Source organism: Gavialis gangeticus, unplaced genomic scaffold (genome assembly GCF_001723915.1).
Source record: "Gavialis gangeticus isolate Ggan-Ray unplaced genomic scaffold, GavGan_comp1, whole genome shotgun sequence".
In the NCBI taxonomy this organism is placed as follows: domain Eukaryota; kingdom Metazoa; phylum Chordata; order Crocodylia; family Gavialidae; genus Gavialis; species Gavialis gangeticus.
In genome coordinates this window covers 46,373,600-46,395,397 of record NW_017728993.1, presented here as the reverse complement: position 1 = coordinate 46,395,397, position 21,798 = coordinate 46,373,600, and the positions used below count along the sequence as shown (strand labels likewise).

At 45.4% G+C, this 21,798-nt stretch overlaps 1 protein-coding gene across 3 annotated transcripts in view; it reads right to left on the bottom strand.

The window, feature by feature from the left end:
• Positions 1 to 17,561, bottom strand: part of AGL (amylo-alpha-1, 6-glucosidase, 4-alpha-glucanotransferase) — a 65,301-nt gene extending 47,740 nt beyond the window's left edge. For all 3 annotated transcript variants that reach the window (XR_002094700.1, XM_019501674.1, XM_019501672.1), the window contains exons 1-9: positions 17,412 to 17,561; positions 14,573 to 14,783; positions 9,847 to 10,013; positions 9,178 to 9,381; positions 2,686 to 2,867; positions 2,294 to 2,405; positions 1,388 to 1,508; positions 1,069 to 1,171; positions 870 to 967 (exon numbers count right to left, since the gene is read on the bottom strand). Coding sequence is in view for 2 of the 3 variants with exons in the window: in XM_019501674.1 (XP_019357219.1) it covers positions 870 to 967; positions 1,069 to 1,171; positions 1,388 to 1,508; positions 2,294 to 2,405; positions 2,686 to 2,867; positions 9,178 to 9,381; positions 9,847 to 10,013; positions 14,573 to 14,783; positions 17,412 to 17,493 (1,280 nt within the window). In the remaining variant the exon portion in view is untranslated. The remainder of the gene's footprint in view (positions 1 to 869; positions 968 to 1,068; positions 1,172 to 1,387; positions 1,509 to 2,293; positions 2,406 to 2,685; positions 2,868 to 9,177; positions 9,382 to 9,846; positions 10,014 to 14,572; positions 14,784 to 17,411) is intronic.
• Positions 17,562 to 21,798: the final 4,237 nt, after the last annotated feature.

The following is a 21,798-nucleotide window of genomic DNA, read 5'->3' as shown; positions in this document are numbered from 1 at the left end:
TGGGGCGTAAGTGGCATAGTACAAGTCTCCTTAGGCCCACCAGATGAGCAAGTTTCATTGTATATGAGCACTAAGGATCATCCTTGGTATTTCAATGGCACCCTGAGATTAAACACCATCTTCTCTAGGGGCATTATACTTGTTTCTTTTTGCTAGGATTATATTCCACATTCTTAAAGCTTCAGTTGTTGCTAAAAGTCACACTGTTAGTGTTCAGTAAGTCCAGGTGACTATTTTTTTTATTGAAAGGAGCCAAAAAGTTTACTCTGTATATCAAAATCTAAATACGTGGCCTGCAAAATTTTAGTTTAAAAAAGGTAGTTTTAAAATTACATAAGCAAACAGTCAATCTGTTTCTTAAAACCAAAGATACATAAAACTGTTTACATATAGAATTCTATATCATTATATCAAATATATGCATTCTTATATAAGAAGTTCAGATTTGCTTAATTTTCCTCCAGACCATTCTTCCTCTATAAGGACAAGAGCAACTTGCAAGAAAGGTTCCTCAAGAAACACTGACCCTTGCTTACGTAAAGCAGAAGTCCAAATTCATATTTCCTATACTAAAGAAAGAAATTGTTCTGGATTGTTCAGTTTGTAAACCCAAGGCCTAATTCTTCTTCCTTTATAGAGTTTGTTAGTTCACTTGCCATTGGGGATTTTCATCTAAATGGTATCTGTGTAATTGCCCAATGTGGTAAGATGCTTGGAAGTCCTATTGCAGGTTTTGTAGGAGCTGGTCCTAAGTGGGGCCAAAGTCAGGCCTATAATGTAAGTGCCCTCAAATCCCAGAACTTGGTGTAGTTCAATACAGTAAAATTCTTTTAAATGACTTTTAGAGAAAAGAGACAAAGATATAATACCTGGTAACTAAAGGGTATTTTCTAGTAACAGGACCCAGTTTAGGACCATGGCCAGCCAATCGTTCATAAACCACATTCTCCACAAGACAATTGACAGCCTGAAAGTAATTAAATTAAATATTACTCCAATAATAATCATAATAATAAATAATTTATAATTAAAATAATAAATTCAAATTAAAATGCAGTATTAATAAACCTGCTCTTGATGATGGTTAACTTGTCGAAACTGCTCAGCATTTAATTCTTCAATTCTCTTGCGGAACCAGTTACAGCACTCTTCTATTGCAGCTGGACCATTGCTGAAGAGAACAAAAAAAGTGACAGAAAGTTGTTATGATTAGCTATCACTATATATCGCATAAGCTTCTAATCATAAAGTATTTCCAGTAACAAAACACATTTAACAAAAAATATTAATGTGTAAAAATGTTATTTCTTCCTCTCTACCTGGAGCTTTTTACCTTACTAGTTTTCACTGATTAAATTTCCCTTGTACGAACCCAATAGTACTATACCTATGCGGTATGAATGTTGCCAATGCTGTATCCATATCAACAGTACAGCCAAGTCGTCTATATTTGGGATCCTGAATTATTTTAAGGTGTTTATTTGGTTCAGATTTGGTGTTCTTTGTACCTGAGGACAGAATTTTAAAACAATGGAAAATGCTGTGAAGTGGAATTTTAAAATACAAAGCATAAAGCTTAAGTAAGAAAACACTTGCTGTTCCAGTTTAACCAAGAAAGTATAAGACATGTGTTGGGTGCATCCACTGAAGTTGGTGTAAAACTCTCATGGGCTTCAGTTGGGTCTGTACTTCTCCCCCACAGTTCTTATAGAAAAATATTCTTCTATCTTAAAAGTGTACAGCTTAAAAGTTTTAAAAAGGCTGAACTGATAGCGTGTGTTATGTAGATATATTCAGACACAGAAACCCAAGCAAAACCAAAATACTGTAGTAAAACAATTAAATCTAGACACCTAAACTTTATATTTTACCTGGCTTATGTTCAGTGTTGTCTAGTAACTACTAGTACCTTCTCTCATGCAATATTTAAGACATTTTCAGTCTCACAAAAAAAAAAAAAGTATTCCAGAAGAATTCTCTCTTTAAAACCTTTACATACTCCAGCATTAAAATTAAATTGTGGAACATATATTCAAGTTCTTAACTGCTGCCTCCTATCTAATTTCTTCCTAGCTGGGTGAACCAACAAGCACTGCCTTCAAAGCATCCACCATACATCCTTGCTCAAGGTGAAATGGAAATTCCCAATCAGGAAAAGCTTATTTTGGTTTTAGGATTCTTTTCTCACTTTTGGATAATTTGATTATATAGTGTCTTGCATTCAAGCAGCAGATAAAGTAACAATAATATACCCAAGTAATCTATATTCTTTGGTAATAAGTATGCTCTTTACCTTGTGTTAGAAGGGTCTTAAATTGCTGCACAGCTTTGTTAACATCCACTTGGAAAAATTCCCATAGTTTTGTTCTGGGATAAAGATCCTCCCAAATTATTTTACGAATACACTGTAAAAGATAAAAATAAATTTCAGTTGGGTGTGTGCAAGGCTATCAAGGTTTAAAGCAACAAATATGTATCAATTGTTGACAAAAGATTCGGTATCTTTATATAAAACTTTTATAAAAATATGTAAGTTTGCCATTGGAAAACAAGCTCATCAGGGCAGGGACTGCAATGCATGTAGCACACTGTGGACACTAACACACTATAAACGTTTATTCATCTACTTGTAGTGTTTATTCTTGTTGTTAATAAGGCAGAGAGTTATATTTCCAATTTACTTACATTCAGATGATGGTCATTTTCAATTGAAGGAGGCACTCCTCTATCTGTGCATTTCCCTCCAGCCACGCTGCATGTTAAGTGCCAAAGAGCTCTGTCCAAGACCCAGGCTGGTTTCAGGTGTGGAGAATTGATGAGATTATAACTACATTCTGGATGAACCTTGAGCCATTCACTGTTAGCAGCTTATTTTTTAAAAGGGCGAGGTGAGAGGGGAGGGAAAAAGAATTAACACAAATGGATTAACCATTTTATACAAACATCTCAAAACAGAGGTTGGCAACCTATGGCCCACAGCCTTTTGATCCAGCCTGTGGACCAGCGGCTTTAGTAGCAGAGTGAATGTGGGGTCCTGCCCACCCCATGCTGCAGCCAGGTGCTTTGGCAGAGAGAACGGGTCTTTGTCTGCACCAGGCAGTTCAGGCTTTGATGAAGAGGGGAGGGGTGTTTTTCCTGCACCACACCACAGCTCAGCAGCAGAGAAAAGTGGCAGGGGCAGCCAGATTCTAGTGCTGGCACATCTCAAACGGGGTCATTACATGCTACCACTGTAAAACACTGCTGACCCCTGCCTTGGAACCAAGTCCTTCAGTCATGAGGAATCCCAGCAGTCAATGAGGAAGCCAGAGATTAACAAGACACCACACCATTAAAGTACGCAGTACATAAGTCAGTCTGACATACGGGAGTTGCCAATGTGCAATCTGTTTAAATCAAGAAGTACTTTATGTCATTTGTTTGTTTTTTTTTATGCATGGTTGTACTTTACTTCTGGTACAGCTAAAAATAAATAATTTTTGTTTAGGGGTGCACCGATACAGTTTTTCGGGGCTGATACTGATAGCCGATTTTTAAGGAGGCATATTGGCTGATACTGATCTGATTTCCGATATGCAGCCCAGCAGACTGAAGAGCAGTGTCCAGCTGGTAAGTCTGTTGTGGAAGGGGAGAGGGAAGGGAAGGGAAGGGATGTGGGGAAGGGGGGCAAATCAAGTCCCCTGCAGCGAAGGAGGGAATGTGGCTGGGGCAGGCACTGCTCAGCCAGGGCAGGGTACGGGATGGAGCCGAGGTTTGTCCAGGGGGGCGTGGGAAGGGGAAGGCAGCTCCTGCTGCTACATGCACCCTGGGAGGGTACAGGGGGTGTGTGCCCCTGGATCTGTGCAGGACAAAGCTGAGCTGCAACTGTGGGCTGGGGCTGTGTTGGGCTCTTCCTGGTGGGGGCTGGGCTGGACTGCGCTCAGGGCAGGTGGTAGCAGCACTGGGAGAAAGGCTATAGGGGGTGCTTCAGCCACCCCAAAATTCGCCACTCAGGGCACGGGAAGCGGGCGTTTGGAGGTGCTGTGGGGGTTAGTGGGGCATCAGAGAGCCTCCGTGGTGGGTGGCTACCAGGCTTTGGGCCCACGGCACCTCTGAACTGGCCCAGCCAAGCAGCTGATGGGCCGTGCACATCAGGCTGTGCTTGCTGACAGAGTGAACTGCTGCCTGGCTGCACTCCTGTCCCCATCATTGAGCTGCACCTGCTGGGGGTGGCCCCATCCCTGCAGCCCAGCCCAGCCCAGCCCCACCATGCAGCTGCCTCAGCTGAAGCTGAGCAAAGCCGGTCCAAGCTGTGGGGGTGCAGCCACCCCCGGCAGCTGCAGCTTCATTACAGCTGCTCCCCACCCCTGGCTGGTTGGGGCCTGGCAGTGCTGCACAGAGCCCCTCCTCCCCACCCTGTGGCAGTGGGGGCAGGCAGAGGAGGAGGAGGGGAAAGAGTTCTCCCCCCCAGCACTGAACAGAGCCCCCTCTGGGGCCAGGCAGCTTTGCACAGTGCCCCCCACTCTCTGCCCCTCGATGGAGGGGGGAGCAGGAGGAGGAAGGGGAAGAGTAGCCCACAGCATGGACCAGAGCCCCCTTGCCTGCCCCAGGGCGGTGGGGGAGAAGCAGGGGGGAAGAGTCCCCCTCTGGGGCCAGACAGCCTCACAGTGCTCCCCTATGCACACCATGGTGGTGGTGGGGAGGGAGAGAGGGAAGAGGAGGGGTAGGAGGAGGGGAACAAGCCCCCCCCTGCACAGAACAGAGCCCCCCCTCCCCGCCCCATAGTGGTGGGGGAGAGGGAGGAGGGGGAAGTCTTCCCCTCTGGGGCCGGGCAGCTGTGTGTGCTGGGTTTGTTCCCGGCTGTCAGAGAGCCACTGGGGTGGGTAGAGATCTCCCTTCCTCCCCCACCACAGCAGACGCTCCCTTTTCCCCCACCCTCCAAACCCTGCAGGCCAAAGTTGGGCCTGCCAGGGTTTAGCCATGCCCCCACCTCAGCTCAGCTCAGCTCCCCTGTGGAAGGGAGGGCTGTTCTAGCGCTCCCAGGTGTCTGGCCTGAGCCACTATGGGCATATGCCTGCATTTCTGGGATGAGAAGGGAATGTCCATCTGCTTGCAAACTGGTTCACTCTGCAGGTTAGACTTATCTGCAAGGATTTAATCAATTCAGGCTTGGACTTTTTGAATGTCTGTCCCTAGCCTAAGAAAGACTCCTTCAGATTCAAATCTGCCTGAAATCCAGTTCCTTTCTAACAAGAAATAAATTATGCCATTTTACTGCCCTTTTGCTTAATTCTGAGCAGGCAAGGAGGCTGTTTAATCATTCTGATAAAGGAATTGCTTTGACAACAATGAAAAGATTACAATGTTTGAAGAAACATTAGATATACAACATGATCAGCTAGCCCCAACATAAGTTAAATGCTAGTCTTAGGGACAAGATTCACAGATATGATTTGACAATTGGGTGAATAAAAATGGAGGATTAAACAAGATTAAAACTAATTATTTGATGATAGTTTCCTGCTTGATGACTTAGCAAGTTATTAATATCATATAATATCAATAATACTAATTATTGATATAATTTTGATTTAAAGGTCAGCCATTCATTCCATCCTGTTAGGGGAAAAAAAAAAATGATCACAGAATTAGTCTTCCAACATACTACTCTTTCAGCACAGTCTAAACTCTTTAAAACAGGTGCTCAATTTCTGGCCCACAAGCCACATTCGGCCCACAGAGCTGACATTTGGGCCACAGGAATCCTCACAGGTCAGAATATGGGCAGCTGGTGCCCCCCCAGCAGCCAGTCAGCAAGGCCAATCACGCTGACTGTGGCTGTGGGGGACTCTTCCCCCCACCTGTCTCGCCAATGGGGGTGGGGGGGAGTGACCCATGGCTGACTGTGCCAACCAGGAAGCCTACTGGAAGCACGAACAGCACTCCTGGAAGTGCCAGCAAAGCTTCACCTGGCGCCCCCGATCCCCAGCTGGCGCTCATAAGGCAGGGCACCACTGCTCCTGCCTGCCCCCCCTGCTTGTCACCTAAGCGGGGAGTACTGCCTGTCAGGGGGTACATGTGCACCCCCTACACATCGTCACTGGGTCAGAAAACAATGGCAGCTGAGGAGAGGGCAGAGGGGCAGCTGCAAGTGGCAGACTCCAACCCTGCCCAGGACATTGTGGCACAGAAGGATCAGGGCTGGGCCTACCCCCCCCGGTGTTCCCTGCCTTCTCCACACATCCAAATAGGAGCTACTCCACCTGGCCCAACCCCTTTGAGGATCTGGATCAGGGCTGAGGTGCTTCCCAGTCCCCTCCGCACATCCAGATTGGGACTACTCTGTCCTGCTGTCCCCCACTCTACCAGACATGTCCATCAAAGGGTGAGACTGCTCCTCCCACTCTGGCATGTCCAGATCAGGACTGTTTTGCCCTGCCCTGTCCCTCCCCCTGGATCAGGGCAGAGCTGACCCCCCCATACTCCCTTAGTAAGTCTAGATCTGGACCAGGCTGCCTGCCCCTGAGATCTGGACTGGAGACACTCCACCCTGTCCCCCCACCATGTGTCCAGATCGGGATTGGGACCACGTTGCTCACCCTGCCCTACCGCAGCTGGATGGGGCCCCTCTGCCAGCCCCACAGCCAGCCTGTGGCTGGAGCTGGCACTACGCACCCAGCCCATGGGAGGGAAGTTTGCATTAAAACAAAAAAACACAAGCACCAGAAGTTTGCTAGCTGTTCCTGTTGTGAAGATTAGCTTCAGAAATGAAATTCACACATTGTCTTCCTGCACAATGTAGTTGGATGCCTAAAGGATAGAACTGAGACTTTTCCCGTTTATCTCGAATGACTATTAATGCTGATGCTACTTTGATTTCCAATGTAAATTTAACAATGGCTTAAAAGAAATTAAAGCAGCAGTGTCAAACTCATCTGGCCTGTACAGGACTGGTCCACAGGCTCGATGAACAGTGGGGGGCTGGCCCTGTGGACTGGATAGGGCCCATAGACTGTACTCCCCCCATTCCTCTCCTAAACACTGGATACACTCTGGAACTGCGCCACACGTGGTACCCATATGAGGACACAAGCTGTATGTGGTGCCTGCTCCAGTTGGTCCAGGGCATATGCTGTATGCAGCACAGGTCCCAGACCAGCCAGAGCATGCAGAAGACCCACAGAGCCCCTGCCCCCGCATGCTGAATTCAGAGCCCACTCTTGCTGGCCTGGAACTATACCATAAGTGGTACCTGTTGCATGACTGGAGATGCATGTAGTGCCTTACCCAGGCTGCCTAAAGCAGGTGCCACATGCAGCTCGTGTCCTAGACAAACCAGAGCAGGCACTGGATCCAGCATACCGGTGGAGCGGGGGTCCCAGACTGGCCCCATGAGGGACAAGTACCAGGGTTGGATGATATGGCTCTACAAGCTGAATCCAGTTCATGGGCCGTATCTTTGACACCACTGGATTAAAGCGTTTCTGGCTGTAATGAGATGAGAAAAAGCAATTCATTTTATTAGTAACATTTGTCCTTGCTTGTCCTTTCTTGGGTTTCCTTCCATGTGCTGTCAGTTACTAGTATGTTATATTCAAACCTAGATACTTGTTTTGCAAATGCATGTTCACATCAATATCTGTTATAAAGATGACTAAGTTTTAAGTTTTCAAACCTTTTACTTAAGCAGGGACCTTCTCTTAGCTGCAAAATGCCACAAGGCACATTCACGGTGCTGTTTAAATAATACATAATAATCTATATTTAGATTAGATTTGATGGGCGGAGGAGATGGAGAAAAAGGAAGACATATCACAGAGCTGGTTCCAAGGGCACACATACCCTTATGAGACTGGAATGTGTGGGGGATGGGATGAGAGGAACATAGTACTAAACTTTACTTTCAAATACTACATGGACCTGTGCCCATTCCTTTGAAATCACCTCATCTTCTCCATTTAACCAGCAAAAAAGGAAACCAGAAATATTGCTAACATGCATACAATTATTGATAACTGAACTCACAGGGGTTTGTTTTTTTTGCCAGTAAGCAGCTCATGAAATTTAATTATCTGACCAGTTTTAAAACTACTAACTTTGTATTGATCAATCATCTATTTATAATAATAGAGGACAGATTTAAAACATACCTGTTTTTTCCACTGAAAAGTTTTGGGAATTTTATTTAAAAAGCAGTGTGGTAGGGGGAATAAGGAGATAAAGTCCTTGGTGTTTTGGTCAAAATTTCACAGAGATTTCAATTATCCTTGGTCAAATCACATCGTTTTAATGTCTAATGATTATCTGCTTAAGTGAAGTGATTACTTAATTTACTTTCAACTCAAGGAACCATGACCTCACCCAAGAAATGAAGCCTGACATGAATAAATAAGTTGTGCTCTGCAGTATATAAAAATAAGTTCAAGGTTATGAAATATAAGCACATACACATTGGTGTACTGTACACAGATTGCTTATACAGGGATCTCTAGCTACATATAGACATTTATTTCTACCAGAAGACATTTTTTCTTATACACCCACACTTTGGGGAACCCAGTACTTGATGACCTGCCCCCTCCCTTGCCTGGGAAGGAGGCAGGCTGAAAAACAGCAGCTGTCAGAGAGCTAGGGAGGGTTCCAGCCCCAGGAGAATGTCTCCTCATCTGGCCAATCATCTGATTAGCACCAGAGAGGCATTCTTCCATGGTGGGATCCCTCCCAATTCTCTGGTTCTCCACTGCAGAACACCCTTACTCCTTGCACTGGTCTGGGCTGACTTTGAGGAGTGCAGGGAGAGGCAGGGAGCACTTAGGCTATAGGAAGATTGTGGTCAGGGCAAGGAAGTCTGCTTTGTCCTGCGCTGCTCTCAGCTGACCCAGAGAAGCATGCTACCAGGAGAATGGCAAATCCTCTGTTAGAAACTGAACATCTGTACCTCTGTTAGTACTGTAATAAGTGATGAAAAATTCTCTTTATCTTAGTGAACACAAGTCTGCAAGGCTGATGCAAAAAGATACCCTGGCATCTTTCAGAGGGCAGACAGAAGATGACTAAACTCCTTAAAAGCCTTTCAAAAGGTTAATCCAAGGAAAAAACAAAACAATGAATAATGGAATAAACAAATTAGTCCTGAAACCGTATTAGCAAACTGGCAACAAGAAGTTTTGAGATAAGAAAAAAGAAAAAAAATCATACCAGTATGATTGTAGACTACATCTGTGATACAAAGCATATTCCATTCATTTTTCATTTTTTCCACTAGTTTTCCTATATCACTCCAAGTACACTTAAAATTGGGGCTTGAAAAATCAGGATTTACTTCTAACTGATCAGCCAGAGAATAACTTGATCTAGAACGTCCAAGCTTCTGCAGTGGTGTAAGATGAATCATGTTGTAACCTATAAAGAAACACAGAAACCATTTATTAAGCAAGAAAATATTACAAAATTTACAAAGCACTTCTCTGACAGAAACACAATACTTACACAGTCATAGTATATTCTGAAAACAGGCTTTTGGAATTATTATTAGAAGTTACACTATGTAGGATTTTTTTTTCTAAGGCAATACTTAAACCATTCTTAATCTCCATTCCCTGCCCCGAAGTCCCATCAGTTCTACAGTTTTGCATTTCCATGAAACAAATAAAAGATTTTTCAACTTCTAGCACTTCAAATATTTTAGTAATCAGAACAGTTTGCATTCATTGTGGATTTAAGATAGTTATGCAACTAAATCCCAATATTAAACTGCAAACCAAAGGGCATATAAACTATACAATTAAGCAGTATAATTTGTTGTACTTATAAGATAAAATATGTTATATCCCTTAATAATCAGCTTTGTAGAATGTGTGTCATTACCTGATTCTTTTGCGACTTTAAGCCGATCCTCCCATTCATAAAATGGTCCCAGACACTTAGCTAGGAATGTCTGGAGTGTTACACAATCTAAAGGCAATACATGATTATCAGCTCCAACACGCAAAATAGGATCCACAACTATGTAACCTCCACCACTTTTCTCATGCCTAGAAAAAAATTAAGTCTGTTACCACTGGAAAAAACAAAATGCTTATTGTACCAATCATTTTTAGAACCAGAAGACAGTCAGCATCTTTGGTATTTTATAAACCATCCATCCCAGCATGTTAAAGTACAATATCACAATTATTGATTTTTCAGTTCAGTCTTACTGCCAAATTTACTTAATGTCTTTGCTTTTTTCTTTCTATCTATCTATCTATCTATCCCCAGGAGGGCTGTGCAAAGCTTAGGGTGCTGATTCAATATGGAGCAGATTCACCTCAATTCAGTGGTTGAATCTCCGAATCCAATCAGGAGACCAATAAAAAGGTCCGAATTGATCTGAACCTCTCTGAATTGATTCAGAAAAGATTCGGAGATTCAGGCAGTCCCCATTCATTACCACAGGGAGCTAGACCCGGACTCCGTGATGGTAAGTAGGGGGCAGGGAGGGGAGAGGGGACCATGGGGGGACCCCCGCCAGCCCCATCCCCTGCCTGCTCCCCCAGACACATCAACAGCTGCCCCACCCAACCCCAGCATCCTTTAAAAAAGCCCCACGGTCACCGGGTGGTGCTAGGCTGGGGGGCGATCCTGCTTCCCCCCACGCTATGTGGGGGGCTCTTCCAGCCTTGTCAATAGCTGCCCCACCTGGTCCCAATTCCCGGTTCTTGGAAAAAAAAAAAAAACAACCAAAACTCCCACTCACTGGCTGCTGCAGTGGCCATCAGAGCTTCTGGGGGTTTGTGGCAGAGCCCACCACGCAGCATGCGTGGGTAGTGGGAATCGCTCACAGCTCCTGCCAGGTGGGGAGTGAGGAGCTTTTTTTAAGAGAACCGGGAGCTGGGTCCATGCAGGGCAGCCACGGGAGATGCTGAGAGAGCAGGCAGGGGACGGCAGCTCATGCCAGAGCCCCCCACACAGCGTGGAGCAGCAGGGATCACCCCCCTCCGCCTGGCAGGAGCTGCGAGGACTGGGCCTTTTTAAAAAAAAAAAAAAAGAGCCAGGATGCTGAGGCCAGGTGGGGGAGCCATTGATGGGGCTGGGAAAGCAGGGCAGGGGATGGGGCCTGTTTGATTCAGAGATTCAGCTGTTTTGGTGGTGCCCGAATTTCTGAACCAGATTCAGCCAAATTAATTCAGGATAGCTATTCAAATTACCAAATCAAATCACTGTCCCCCAACTCGGTGGAATCTGAAGTGAATACTAGCCACTTCACACAGGCCTAATATCCAGTACCTTGCCTCATTTTGAAACCAAAACATAGTATCATCTCTGAAATTTGTAACAGTGCCTTTTTCAGAAGATAGAACAAACAAAGGCCTAAATCCTTTCATCAATGAAGGTGCACAGTTAGGTTCACCGGAAGGCCCATTGAGCTCAGTAAGGGTAGGCCAAAATGGATGCAACTGGAAGACTGGGGTCAGAAACAGGGAGGGATTGGTTCTATAATGTGCAGAAAATCCTCAACTGATTTTGCTCAGCCCCTTGAAGGACCCTGCCCAAGAATTCCCCTCCTGTATAGCATCAGGTATAGCAACAAAATAAGGGAAAATATTATTTGAAAAGGTTTCTTAGAAATGGGTTACTAGAGTAACAGCTTTTGTTTTTGTACTTTGATTATCTGCAAGAAATTCTTCTACTCAGCAGTTTATAGTAAAATGGAGCTAAAAACATGATCATTACAGAAGGTGTAAGTGATGGCAAAGAATTAAAAATTGGTACAGGTACATCGATATATAGGTCCATATTGTATCAGCACCGAGAAAAGTAAAATTGACTTTATCAGCAATCAGCTATTTTTGGCTGATGTGGCTGATAATGTCACCGATAAATGCTGCATGCATGCCACAGCATACCCACAGCCAGCAATGAAGCCTGGCAGCTTGGAGAGAAACATCAGGCCGGTAACTCTGTGAAGGGAAGGAGTGGGGGGGAAGGGCAGATCAGGAACCCACGGTAATGACATGGGACTGTGGCATGGGTAGGCACTGCCCAGCTAGGCAGGGGTGTGGGATGGAGCTGTGGGCAGCTCATCTGAGGGGCAGGAGGAGTGGCTCCTGCTGCTGTGCATACCCCCAGTGGAGGCATGGGATGTTTGCCGTCCAGGTTTCTGCATGGGGTGAGGGCCGGCTACGGGCTAAGCTGGCCTCTTCCCAGAATGGGGAATGAGCTGGGACTGTGCTTAGAGCAGGCGGGGTCCAGGCAGGCAGCAAAGATGCTGGGAGCAGAGCTATGGCAAATTCTGGGGTGGCTGTAGCCCACCCCCCCATAGTCCCTCCTCCCAGTACTGTCGCTGCCCGCCCTGACCACAGCCCCAGCCCAGCTCCCACTGGGAAGAGACCAACGCAGCCCCCAGCCCATAGCACACAACTTGCCCTTGCCCCATGCACAAATCTGGGGGGGGTCACATGCCCCCCATGCCTCACCCAGAAGTATGTGCAATGGCAGGAGCTACTCCACCCCTGCACTCCCACTCCCCTCCCCCCCATATCCCCTGCCCGCAGGTCCATTCCATGCCCCGCCTGGGCAGCACCTGCCCCTGACTCTGCCCCAGCCTCAGCTCCACTCTCCCACTCCACACTCCCTCTCCCACCACAGACTTACTGGCCAGACACTGCTGTCCAAGCTACCGGGCTGCATATCAGCAGTCAGATCAGTATTGGCTGGTTAATAATTGGCCCTCAGTATCGGCCAAAAATATCTTTATTGGTGCACCCTTAAAAATTGGAATTGAAAATTTCTTTCCAGTCACTTGTCAGGATAAGAGAGTAGAAGAACTTTCTCTATTTTTCCTGAATGAACGTGTGCTGGTCAACCACACTCTTAATTTGTTGCCAAGTTAGCAGCTCTTAGAAACAACAACAGATGAAGCACAAAAGCCTACATGTTAGTGTCATAACAGACTTAAAAGCAAACAAATATCATCTTGTTTTACTTCTATACCATCTCAGCAGCTACTACCTCATTAGTTATCTAGTCAACATGCATATGTTGCCCACCCCCTCTTTGAAGTAGGGAAGTATTTTTCTTTCCATTTTATCATCAGGGAATTAGGTATAGAGACACTAGATCCACAAAGGGACTTGGGTACCAAGCTCCTGGAGTGGATTGAGACTTAGGAACCTAAACTGTCTGTACAGTGCATCAGAAGAGGTCTGTACAGTGCATCAGAGACACCTCAAGACTAGGGTCCACAAACATCAGGATGTGAGGGAAGGGACACTGAAAGTGGCCAAAAGAAAAAGTATGACATGTTGAACCAAGGAATTCATCTTAAACCCTACCTTTTTCTTGGATTTAGGCACATTCCTACAGGCCTGAGAAAGCAACCACTGCTGTATCAGGACTCTCAGCCTTAAACCCTTTTCTGGAGTTAGTGCCTCAAGTCAGCCCTTTTAGGAGTAGAAGACCACCTCATTTTGTTTTGTTTTTCTTAAATCACAGCCAGTAGAGTAGCTGGTAGTGGTAGTGCTGTCACCCACCTTCTATACAAGGAGACTTTTAGAGAGCATTCGCCAAATGGTAAGGTTCAGAGCCTTATTCAAACCTGACAGGGGGCCTAGCCTAGGACACTGGAGATCTAGGTTCAATTCCCAGCTCAGCTGCCCTAACACTGTATCATTTTTCTTCTCTCTCTTAATAGGGTTAGAGGTGAATGGCTTAAAGCTGTATATCTTTGGACACCATAATTCCTACCTATGGTAACCATTATATATTGGAATTCACTGAAACAAGACAGCAAAGCTGATTTTCAAGATCTATTTTAAAGGTCTTACCTCCACAAATTCCAAGTCTATTAAGGAATTATTTGTATTTCTCAAATGTTGTAAAAGTGGTTTGCTTTTTCAACATGTGTAAACAACTAAAGTTTCAATATGTTCCAATACTTCTCCCCAAACACTGAGCATCAAAAAGTAATCACATGATCAGAACAACCGTAAGCCTTTACAGCACGGCTGTCAAAATACATTGCTTATCGGCCAAATCCAGATATGGTTACCAGTGAGCCACCCCAGAAGATAGGGATATGTTCAGAGGGTATGGTCTGCCACAGAATCTGGGGACTTTGGGCCCCAGTGGACATGGCAAATTGGCAGCAAGAAGGCAAGCAAGCACCGATACAACCCTGGTCATCACTGCCATGGCCCCAGCTCCTTGGCTCCCAGCCTGATCACTTCCACATGCTGAAGCTGCCAGAGCTAGAGCTGCCACCACATCATGGGGCTTGTGATGGCAACAGAAGCTTCAGTTCCATCCTGCTACATGCATGGGGCCTGCAGCATGAACTAGAGCTACCACTGTCACCACACGCCCCAGGTTGGAGCCAGAGCTGTCACCACCACGTGCCTTGGGCCAGATCTTGCCCATGGTCTGGATCTTGTCAAGGGCACAGGCAAGTTTGACAGCCCCTTACTTCATAGGTTTCTCAGCAGCAAGGCCAATGACAACACTGATAAGGAGAATGAATAAATCCTTCTATTCCTAATAGTGGCCTTCTGAGGTTAAGACAAATGTCTACTGAAAAGACTGCAATTTTATATGTGTACAAAGCTTCACTTACTCAAGGCTGAAATAATACTGGTATGATCCAGAAATCTGAAGATCCAGCTTACAATATTTGTCAGAATCATCCTCTCTTCCTGTTGGATTGTGCCATGACAGTGGCCTGAACTTGTGACGATCAAATATTTCTCCTGAAGCTGGGTAGTTGGTATACACTGTAACATGTTTACCTTGCAAAGTTGGGCCCAGTCTAAACTGCAGTTCAAAACCTTAAAAGAAGAGGGAGGGGTAAAAATGTTAAAAGCCATCCTATTTCTTAAAAAATAAAGATTAGATCTTTTGATCATCCAATCCACAATGTAAATATTGGATTAATTGACTAACGCAGTAGTTCTAGAGAGAGATACTAGGTATACAGTTACAAGAGAGGTTTTTACTAACCCCTCTCATCAGCAAATAATATTGATGTAAGGCTATTCAAACACCACTCAGAACCTGGTCATTTAAAAGGCACACTCATTAATTCTGATCCTCTTCAAAGTGCTGACTTCATATGACTACCCAAATACAAAGTTATTTAATATAATCCTAGAATTTTGAGATCACAGGAGTATTATTAAGTGAAGAACCAGCTCAATATGAGTGCACATTTTAAAATTAAAAGGGAAAATGCCAACTTCAAATACCACGTTATATATTCTGTATAAAACTGTTTAACTTACAATTAAATTTAACATCCAAGATTACTATAATTCATAAATTAAGAAAAACTGAATTTTTCTTTTGCAAATTTCCTGTCCATTTCCAGGACAGTATTATACAGAGTCAATTTCCCCTATACTTATGGATCATTCAGACAGCAACAGGGAAGGGAAAAGCCCTAGTAACAGGAACACATGATTGTCAAACCACAGGCACAATAAGAAGGATACTGCCCTATGTACTATACAAATTTACATTTATTATTTTAATTTGGGGGTTTTTTAAATTTAGTTTTGTATTTTAATTTTTTAGGCTTTGAGTTTACAGTCTCTTTCTAAATTTAACTGAATTCAAAAGATAACTTTTTGTGAGAAATGGAAGACCAAGTTTGGAAACATCTATATTTATTAAAGAATAAAGATATCAGAACTATTTTCAGTGAAACAAATCAAAAGTCCTTAATCTACCTTTTTAAAATATAAAAAAGTCCTCTATATTGCAATTTTTTCTGCACACAGAATGTTCCACTTGCATGGGGCCTCATTGAAGTAATCTTTAAATTACAGGATGTGGTGCTGTGTCTGTAACTTCATTTATATTTGCAAAAGATCTAAAGGGCTTTGGGTTTGTTTTATACCCTAAAATGGAACCACTAGGCCCCAACTCTGCTCTCTAATCTACTTGTGTGAATATGGAATTCCACAAGGGCAAGTGTAAGTCAATTGTTCCAGTGCAAGTTCTTGCCTGCCATGAATCAGGTTTTAGTATCAGGGCTGTATAGCTTGGGCTTTTCTAGGCTATTTTGGCTAACAGGTCTATTCACAGGAGTAAAGTTGGGCAGGCATTTAGCGTTTGCAGGAGAGTAGCTACTACTGACCGAGTCCCCAATCTTGCAGTTCATTGCAACTGTGCATGCTGCAAAACTAGTGATTTCAATGGACAGTCAACTGCAGGACTGGAGTCTCAACTAAAAGAATGATACATATTTTTTTTCTTCAATTAAAAAGTAAAATACATTTGGCTGACTTGTTTTCATAGTAAAAAAAAATATCATTAAAAAATACCCTAATAATCACTAATAATTCTTATCCAGTTTCAGACACAGAAATTTAAAAGTGCTACATAATATAAAATGTAAAACTGTTGAGCTGTGCTATCTTGAATAAATAAGGGTTGCTCATCCAGTGGAATGGTGCCAGCTCAAACAAATATCAGAGTTCAGCTACCCAAGCACATTTAAATAATCTTTTCCAGTGAAGTTTATAATCTCCCTTATATGTACTTTCAACTAGTGAATCAAAAATTATACAATACTGCAAAGGTATAAAAAGAGTTTCAGGATTTAGGTGCCTAAATTCAACCAGTGTGACTATAAAAACTGAATGTAAAAGTTATCCTCTGAAAGATCAGGACACTTCTCCTCGGTATCCTCTTTACAGTCTGCTAAAATTAGAATAGAAGGGCATTCTGTGAAAGCTTCTCTCCCAATCCATACAGTTGGTCCAGTAAAAGCTATCACCAAAAAACCTTGCCTTTTGCACCAGGGTATATGCCACTCACAAAAAAAAAGAGATAATGCCCAGTTCTTACTAACATGTAAACTTGGCAAGCAATACCATAAAAATTAGAAAAGTACTCTGAAAAGCCTATATTTCCAAATCTTACCCAACTTAAAATTATTGTTGATAATATGTTAAATTCTTCAACTAGGTTAACCCATTAGAAACACAGCAAAGTGACGCAACACAAAAAAAAAGTTGGATTATGAAGACTTTTATGGATAGCCATAAAAGGGCAGAAGCAATGTGGCAGATCCCAGTGCTATACTTACACTCCAGTATAGGTGCTTTCTTAAACTACACTCAAATTTAAATCAGGACTACTGATTTTGCTCTTTACAATTGTCCTTTTATCTGGAGAGGGTTTCCCAAATCATTCTTGTCCTTTACTGGAGTTCCTACATGCTAACACAGTCCAACTAACCAACAATGCATGCGACAGAAGCAGTTGCTTTTATGACAGAGGGCCGACTCACCTGAGCACCAGACGCCTGAGAGAGAAGACAGTGGGGAACAGAGCTCTCCGTCCTGAACTTTTCACAAATACTTTTACATTCTCTTTTAGGTGGAAGACCCCTAAGAATTGCCACAGATGGAAATGAAGCCGACAGGTGAAAAGCAAATATTGCCACTGACCTTGCTCAAGCCTGAAGAGGGTCTTCTCCAGTTTCTCCATTTCGTTGAGGTGCAGAACCCGCGTCTGTTTACTGTGGGGCATCTTGGCGCTCCGCCGCTCTGCACGTTGTCACGGGGGACAATTTCCCTTCAGCTACAGAGGAGCAGCCCCTACCAGGGAAATAAGAAAGCAGAAGTCAAGGGCAAGCGGCAGAGGCCCAGTGGGGGTGACGCCCGTCAGTGGGACACCCACACTTACATTTTCCCCCACCTGGGCTCAGCTAGAAGGGCCCGGGAGCGGGCACAGCGGGAGAGCCGCTGCGGGGTGCAGTGGAGGGAGGGCGGCAGGCTGCGCCCCGGGGCCGGCCCCGGCGCTGGGGTCGGAGGGGCTGTCGCTGTCAGTCTCCCCGCACAAAGCGGCCGGGCGCCGCGGACTGTCCCCGTGCCCCGGGGAGGGCGCCTCCCCATTGTCCCTATAAATAGAAGCGGGCGCGGGCGGGGGCAGAGTAGCTGCCGGAGATGCCCGGCCTGGCTCGGCCCTGCCCTACCGCGCCCACACTCACCCGCGGCAGCAGCTCCTTCCCTGCAGGCCTCGCTCGGTGCAAACTTTACCGGTTCTGCAGTAGCCGGGGCCGGACTGGGCCGGGCCGGGCGGAGCTCCCGCGAGAGCACGGGAGGGGGCGGGCTGAGCGTCTGCAGACGGGAGAGGGCCCGAGTTCTCCTGCCAGGCCGGTGGCTGTTTCGTGTCGGCGCTCCCGCCCGTGGGGCCGGCCGTTGTCGCAGGGTTTCCCCCCCCCGGTCGGTTCCTGTCCTTACTCCGCTGTGGCCGCCTGGGGCAGGTCGCAGGCGCGCTCGCTCGGGGCTGGGCTCGGGGACCCCGCGGCTCACTCCCTTGCCCTGCGCTGTCTTGTCCCTACCACGCTGCTTCCCAGACATTTCCTCAGCACGACTCCATCTCCCTTGCTCCCCACCCCCGCCACCCCATTTGGCGTGGTGACCCACAGTTTGGGAACCCCTGTCCTTTGGGCCAGGGTTTGAATTACGCTGACGGGGGGGGGTGGTTCTGAAAAATAATTAAACCAGGTCACTGATTGACAAGTCCACCGAAGCGCAGGAGCAGCCCACTCAGAGAACTACAAGTCCATTTATTTAGTGTTTTGAGCCAAATGTGTTGTGGCTGACCACTCCCAATTCTCCACAAGCTCATGCATTAGTAAATTTGCATTGTGTTCCACACATACAGTTCTAGTGAGCGTACAATGAAGCTGTTGTAATGCTGTGACAACCCAGTTTCCTGTGGACAGACCAACGCATAGGTTTGGGGTTATCTGATATACCACACTTCACAAAATTGGGATGTAAGCTGGAGTATAACTACTATCTATTCTATAGCAAATGCAAGATTGCAAACTAAGAAATCTCAAAGCTCTAAAGTTCCATATTTAACCAAAAATGTATGGAGGTATAAAACCCACATGTGGGTTTTATAGATTATGGCCTTATTTTGTAGAAGAGATAAGTGGAAATATTATCATTGCTTCCCTCCCAGAGTCTCTGACCACTGCCTAATGCTGCAATACTGATGGCAAAATACCCAGAACAGTTGCTACAAGCACCCAGTGATCTATCATTAACTAAACCCTACCGAAAAGGTCAGTCTTGCAGCTACTGAAGGTCAGCCTATTTTCATTGCTCAAGAGTATAAAAAAAAATACAGCCTCTCAATTTACAGTTAGTGTGGCTGGCTGTTTACTGCTTTATGTTCTTGCAAACAGTATTTTGTGGAATGAAGTGGAGAACTAAAGCCAACAAAAACTGAACATAAGGAAATATTGTTAAGGGAGTTTTTCCTCTTCCTCCTCCTCTGTGCACACAAAACATATCTTTGTACAGCTATCTAGGACAGCAGCTGCATTAGCTGTTCCTGTGGTGATTAAGGTGTTGTGTAGTTCCTGTTTTCACCACTAGGGGAAAGCAAATGTTAATCTGTGGAGAGATTATGCAAGCAAATATTTGCATAACTTGATCATTGTTCTTAATTAAATACTCAAATGACATTTGTTTGTAACACAAAAATTAAACTTTGTAGGATCACAGTTTTTAAAGAACAAACAAATTACCTGCCTCCTGAAGTTCACAAAGAAGACAACGAATACACCCAAAGACGACTACTGTATTTATTCAAATGTAAGGCAAGGCTTTTTTTCCCTCCCAATCAGCATGGGGAAAAAAGCCCCATGTCTTATATTTGCATGCGGGAAAACATCACTAAATATACTAACATTAAATTGCTGCCAGAAGCAGCATGTTCTCAGTTGTAGAAGCCAACTATGAAGTTGATTGAATGCAGCCTACACTGAACATGCCTATAAAACACAAGTCCCATATTGAGCAAATATACCGATAAGGATCCTACCAAAAGGGTAGGTTAATGTAGCCAAACTGAATAAAACAGGGTGCCTATATACATGCTCTGGCGTGGGGGTGGCATTTTAGTTAGAGCAGCTCTTGGAAGATGCTCTAATTAAAATGCCTGCCGCATCTCATATATTCAGTGCCCCACATTTCAAAATGGCAGCAGGGGTGCTTTAACTAAGGCTTATTTGATGAGCTTGCATTAAAGCACCCCGCTATCATTTTGAAATGTGGGATGCTATATACACAAGACATTGCAACTTGCTCAAGCATTCGGAGTAGAGCACTCAAGCAGGTTTGATTAATTGAATCTGCTCAAGCACTCTAATCAGAATGTGTTGGAGCACATGGAAAAGTGCACATTGTTTTCTGTCCCCCTCAGCGCCAAAGTGAACCATCAAATATTAATATTTCAATGACTTCTTCACTCCCACAGCTAAGGAGTGTCTCTCTTTCCTGTTTCCAGTGATTCTTCTTTCTTCACCAGCCTTAAATATCTGGCAAACCACCAAATATCTATGCAGATGAGCAGCTCTCTAGCCCCCTAGAGAGCCCCCGGTGTGGCCCTGTCCTCCATGGGGTAGAGCTAAACCAGGCAGCCCTGCGCCTCATATATATGTGGTGGGCTCACTGCTTTTGCCTGGTGTCGCAGAGCACCTTGGTACTCCACTCCTATAAAGAGGGAGGTGTGTAGGGCCCTAAGGTGCCTGCTACTTGTGGAGCAGCAAGTAAGGAGCCCAGCTGCTGGTTACCAGGGCAGCCACAGTAGTAATAAAGAAGCACAGGTGCTGGTTGCTAGGGCAAACGGTGGGAGCCAGCTGACCGGAAGGGGCAGTGCCTGGCTCCCATTTAAACCCAGGCCGAGGCCAAGCAGGCAGTTCCCTGTTAGTAGCTATAGGGGAAGAAACTTTGTTGGACTGAAGAAAGAGGAGAGGCTAGACTGGAGGTACAGCTCTGAGACTGGGGAAGGATAGAGTACCCAGATGTGGTGGGACTAATGTTTTAGCTGAGTGGCTTGAATTTATGTTGTAGCCCAGGGGCTTGAGTTTTCTGTTTGTGGTTTGCTACTGGTGGTTTGGGTGAGGCTATTAGGGGTTGGAGGAGGCCTCATGGGGACCCTGGTGCCAGAGAGGGTGCAGCATTTTTGAGGTGTGCAGACCCCAGCCCTAGAGCAAAGGGGTCAGGCATAGCTATGGCCACCTGGGCCTATCTGTGGGGGTTTGAGACCCTGAGGAGGAGAGTTGGGGGCCAGGCATGGCTATGACCACCTAAGCAAGAAGCCCTGAGGCAATGGGGGCAGTGATTGATAAGCACCAGAGGGCATGGTTGTGAGACGAAGGGCTGTGGAGAGCCTGAATGCCAAAGGGCACCGAGAGTGAGAGACCTAACAATGTCCAGTACATCTGTGAGGCTTGGGGCAAGGTACAGGGGTGGTTGGAGCCATGGATGGCCTATAAGGCTGAGGTGCCTGGAACCCCATTATAGAAGTGAGACGTGGGGTAGCAAGAGCACTGTGTCTAAGAGGATGGAAAGGCAGCCTCCCTTTTTATTTATAAGATCAAGATGTGGGAGAGAATGAGGGTGCTTTAATGCAAACTTGGCATGGTAGGGAGCGCTAGAGGAGATCATGGCTGCCCCTAGGACCCTGCTCAGTGAAGCCTGGTAATCCCAGCTTGAAGAAGGACACTTCAGATTGGTGGAACATTTTCCACCAATCTGGTAACAGCTGGGAGGGGCTTGCCTCAGCTCTGCTCAGAGGAATGTGTGTGGAGGGGGAAATGCAAGGAGCCCTTGGATCTGATTGAAGACTGTGCTTTGAAGGTCTGGCAGACTTCTGGGGTGGGGACTCCAGTGTAAATTAAAGCCCAGCATGTTCCGCATACTGGGCAGATGTGGCGAGGAACTCAAGAAGAGCGGAGCCAAGAAAAGCTGGGGCACTCTCCCCCAGCGGGCAATAGGCCCAAGGCTCCTGAATCCACCACTGGAGGAGCAG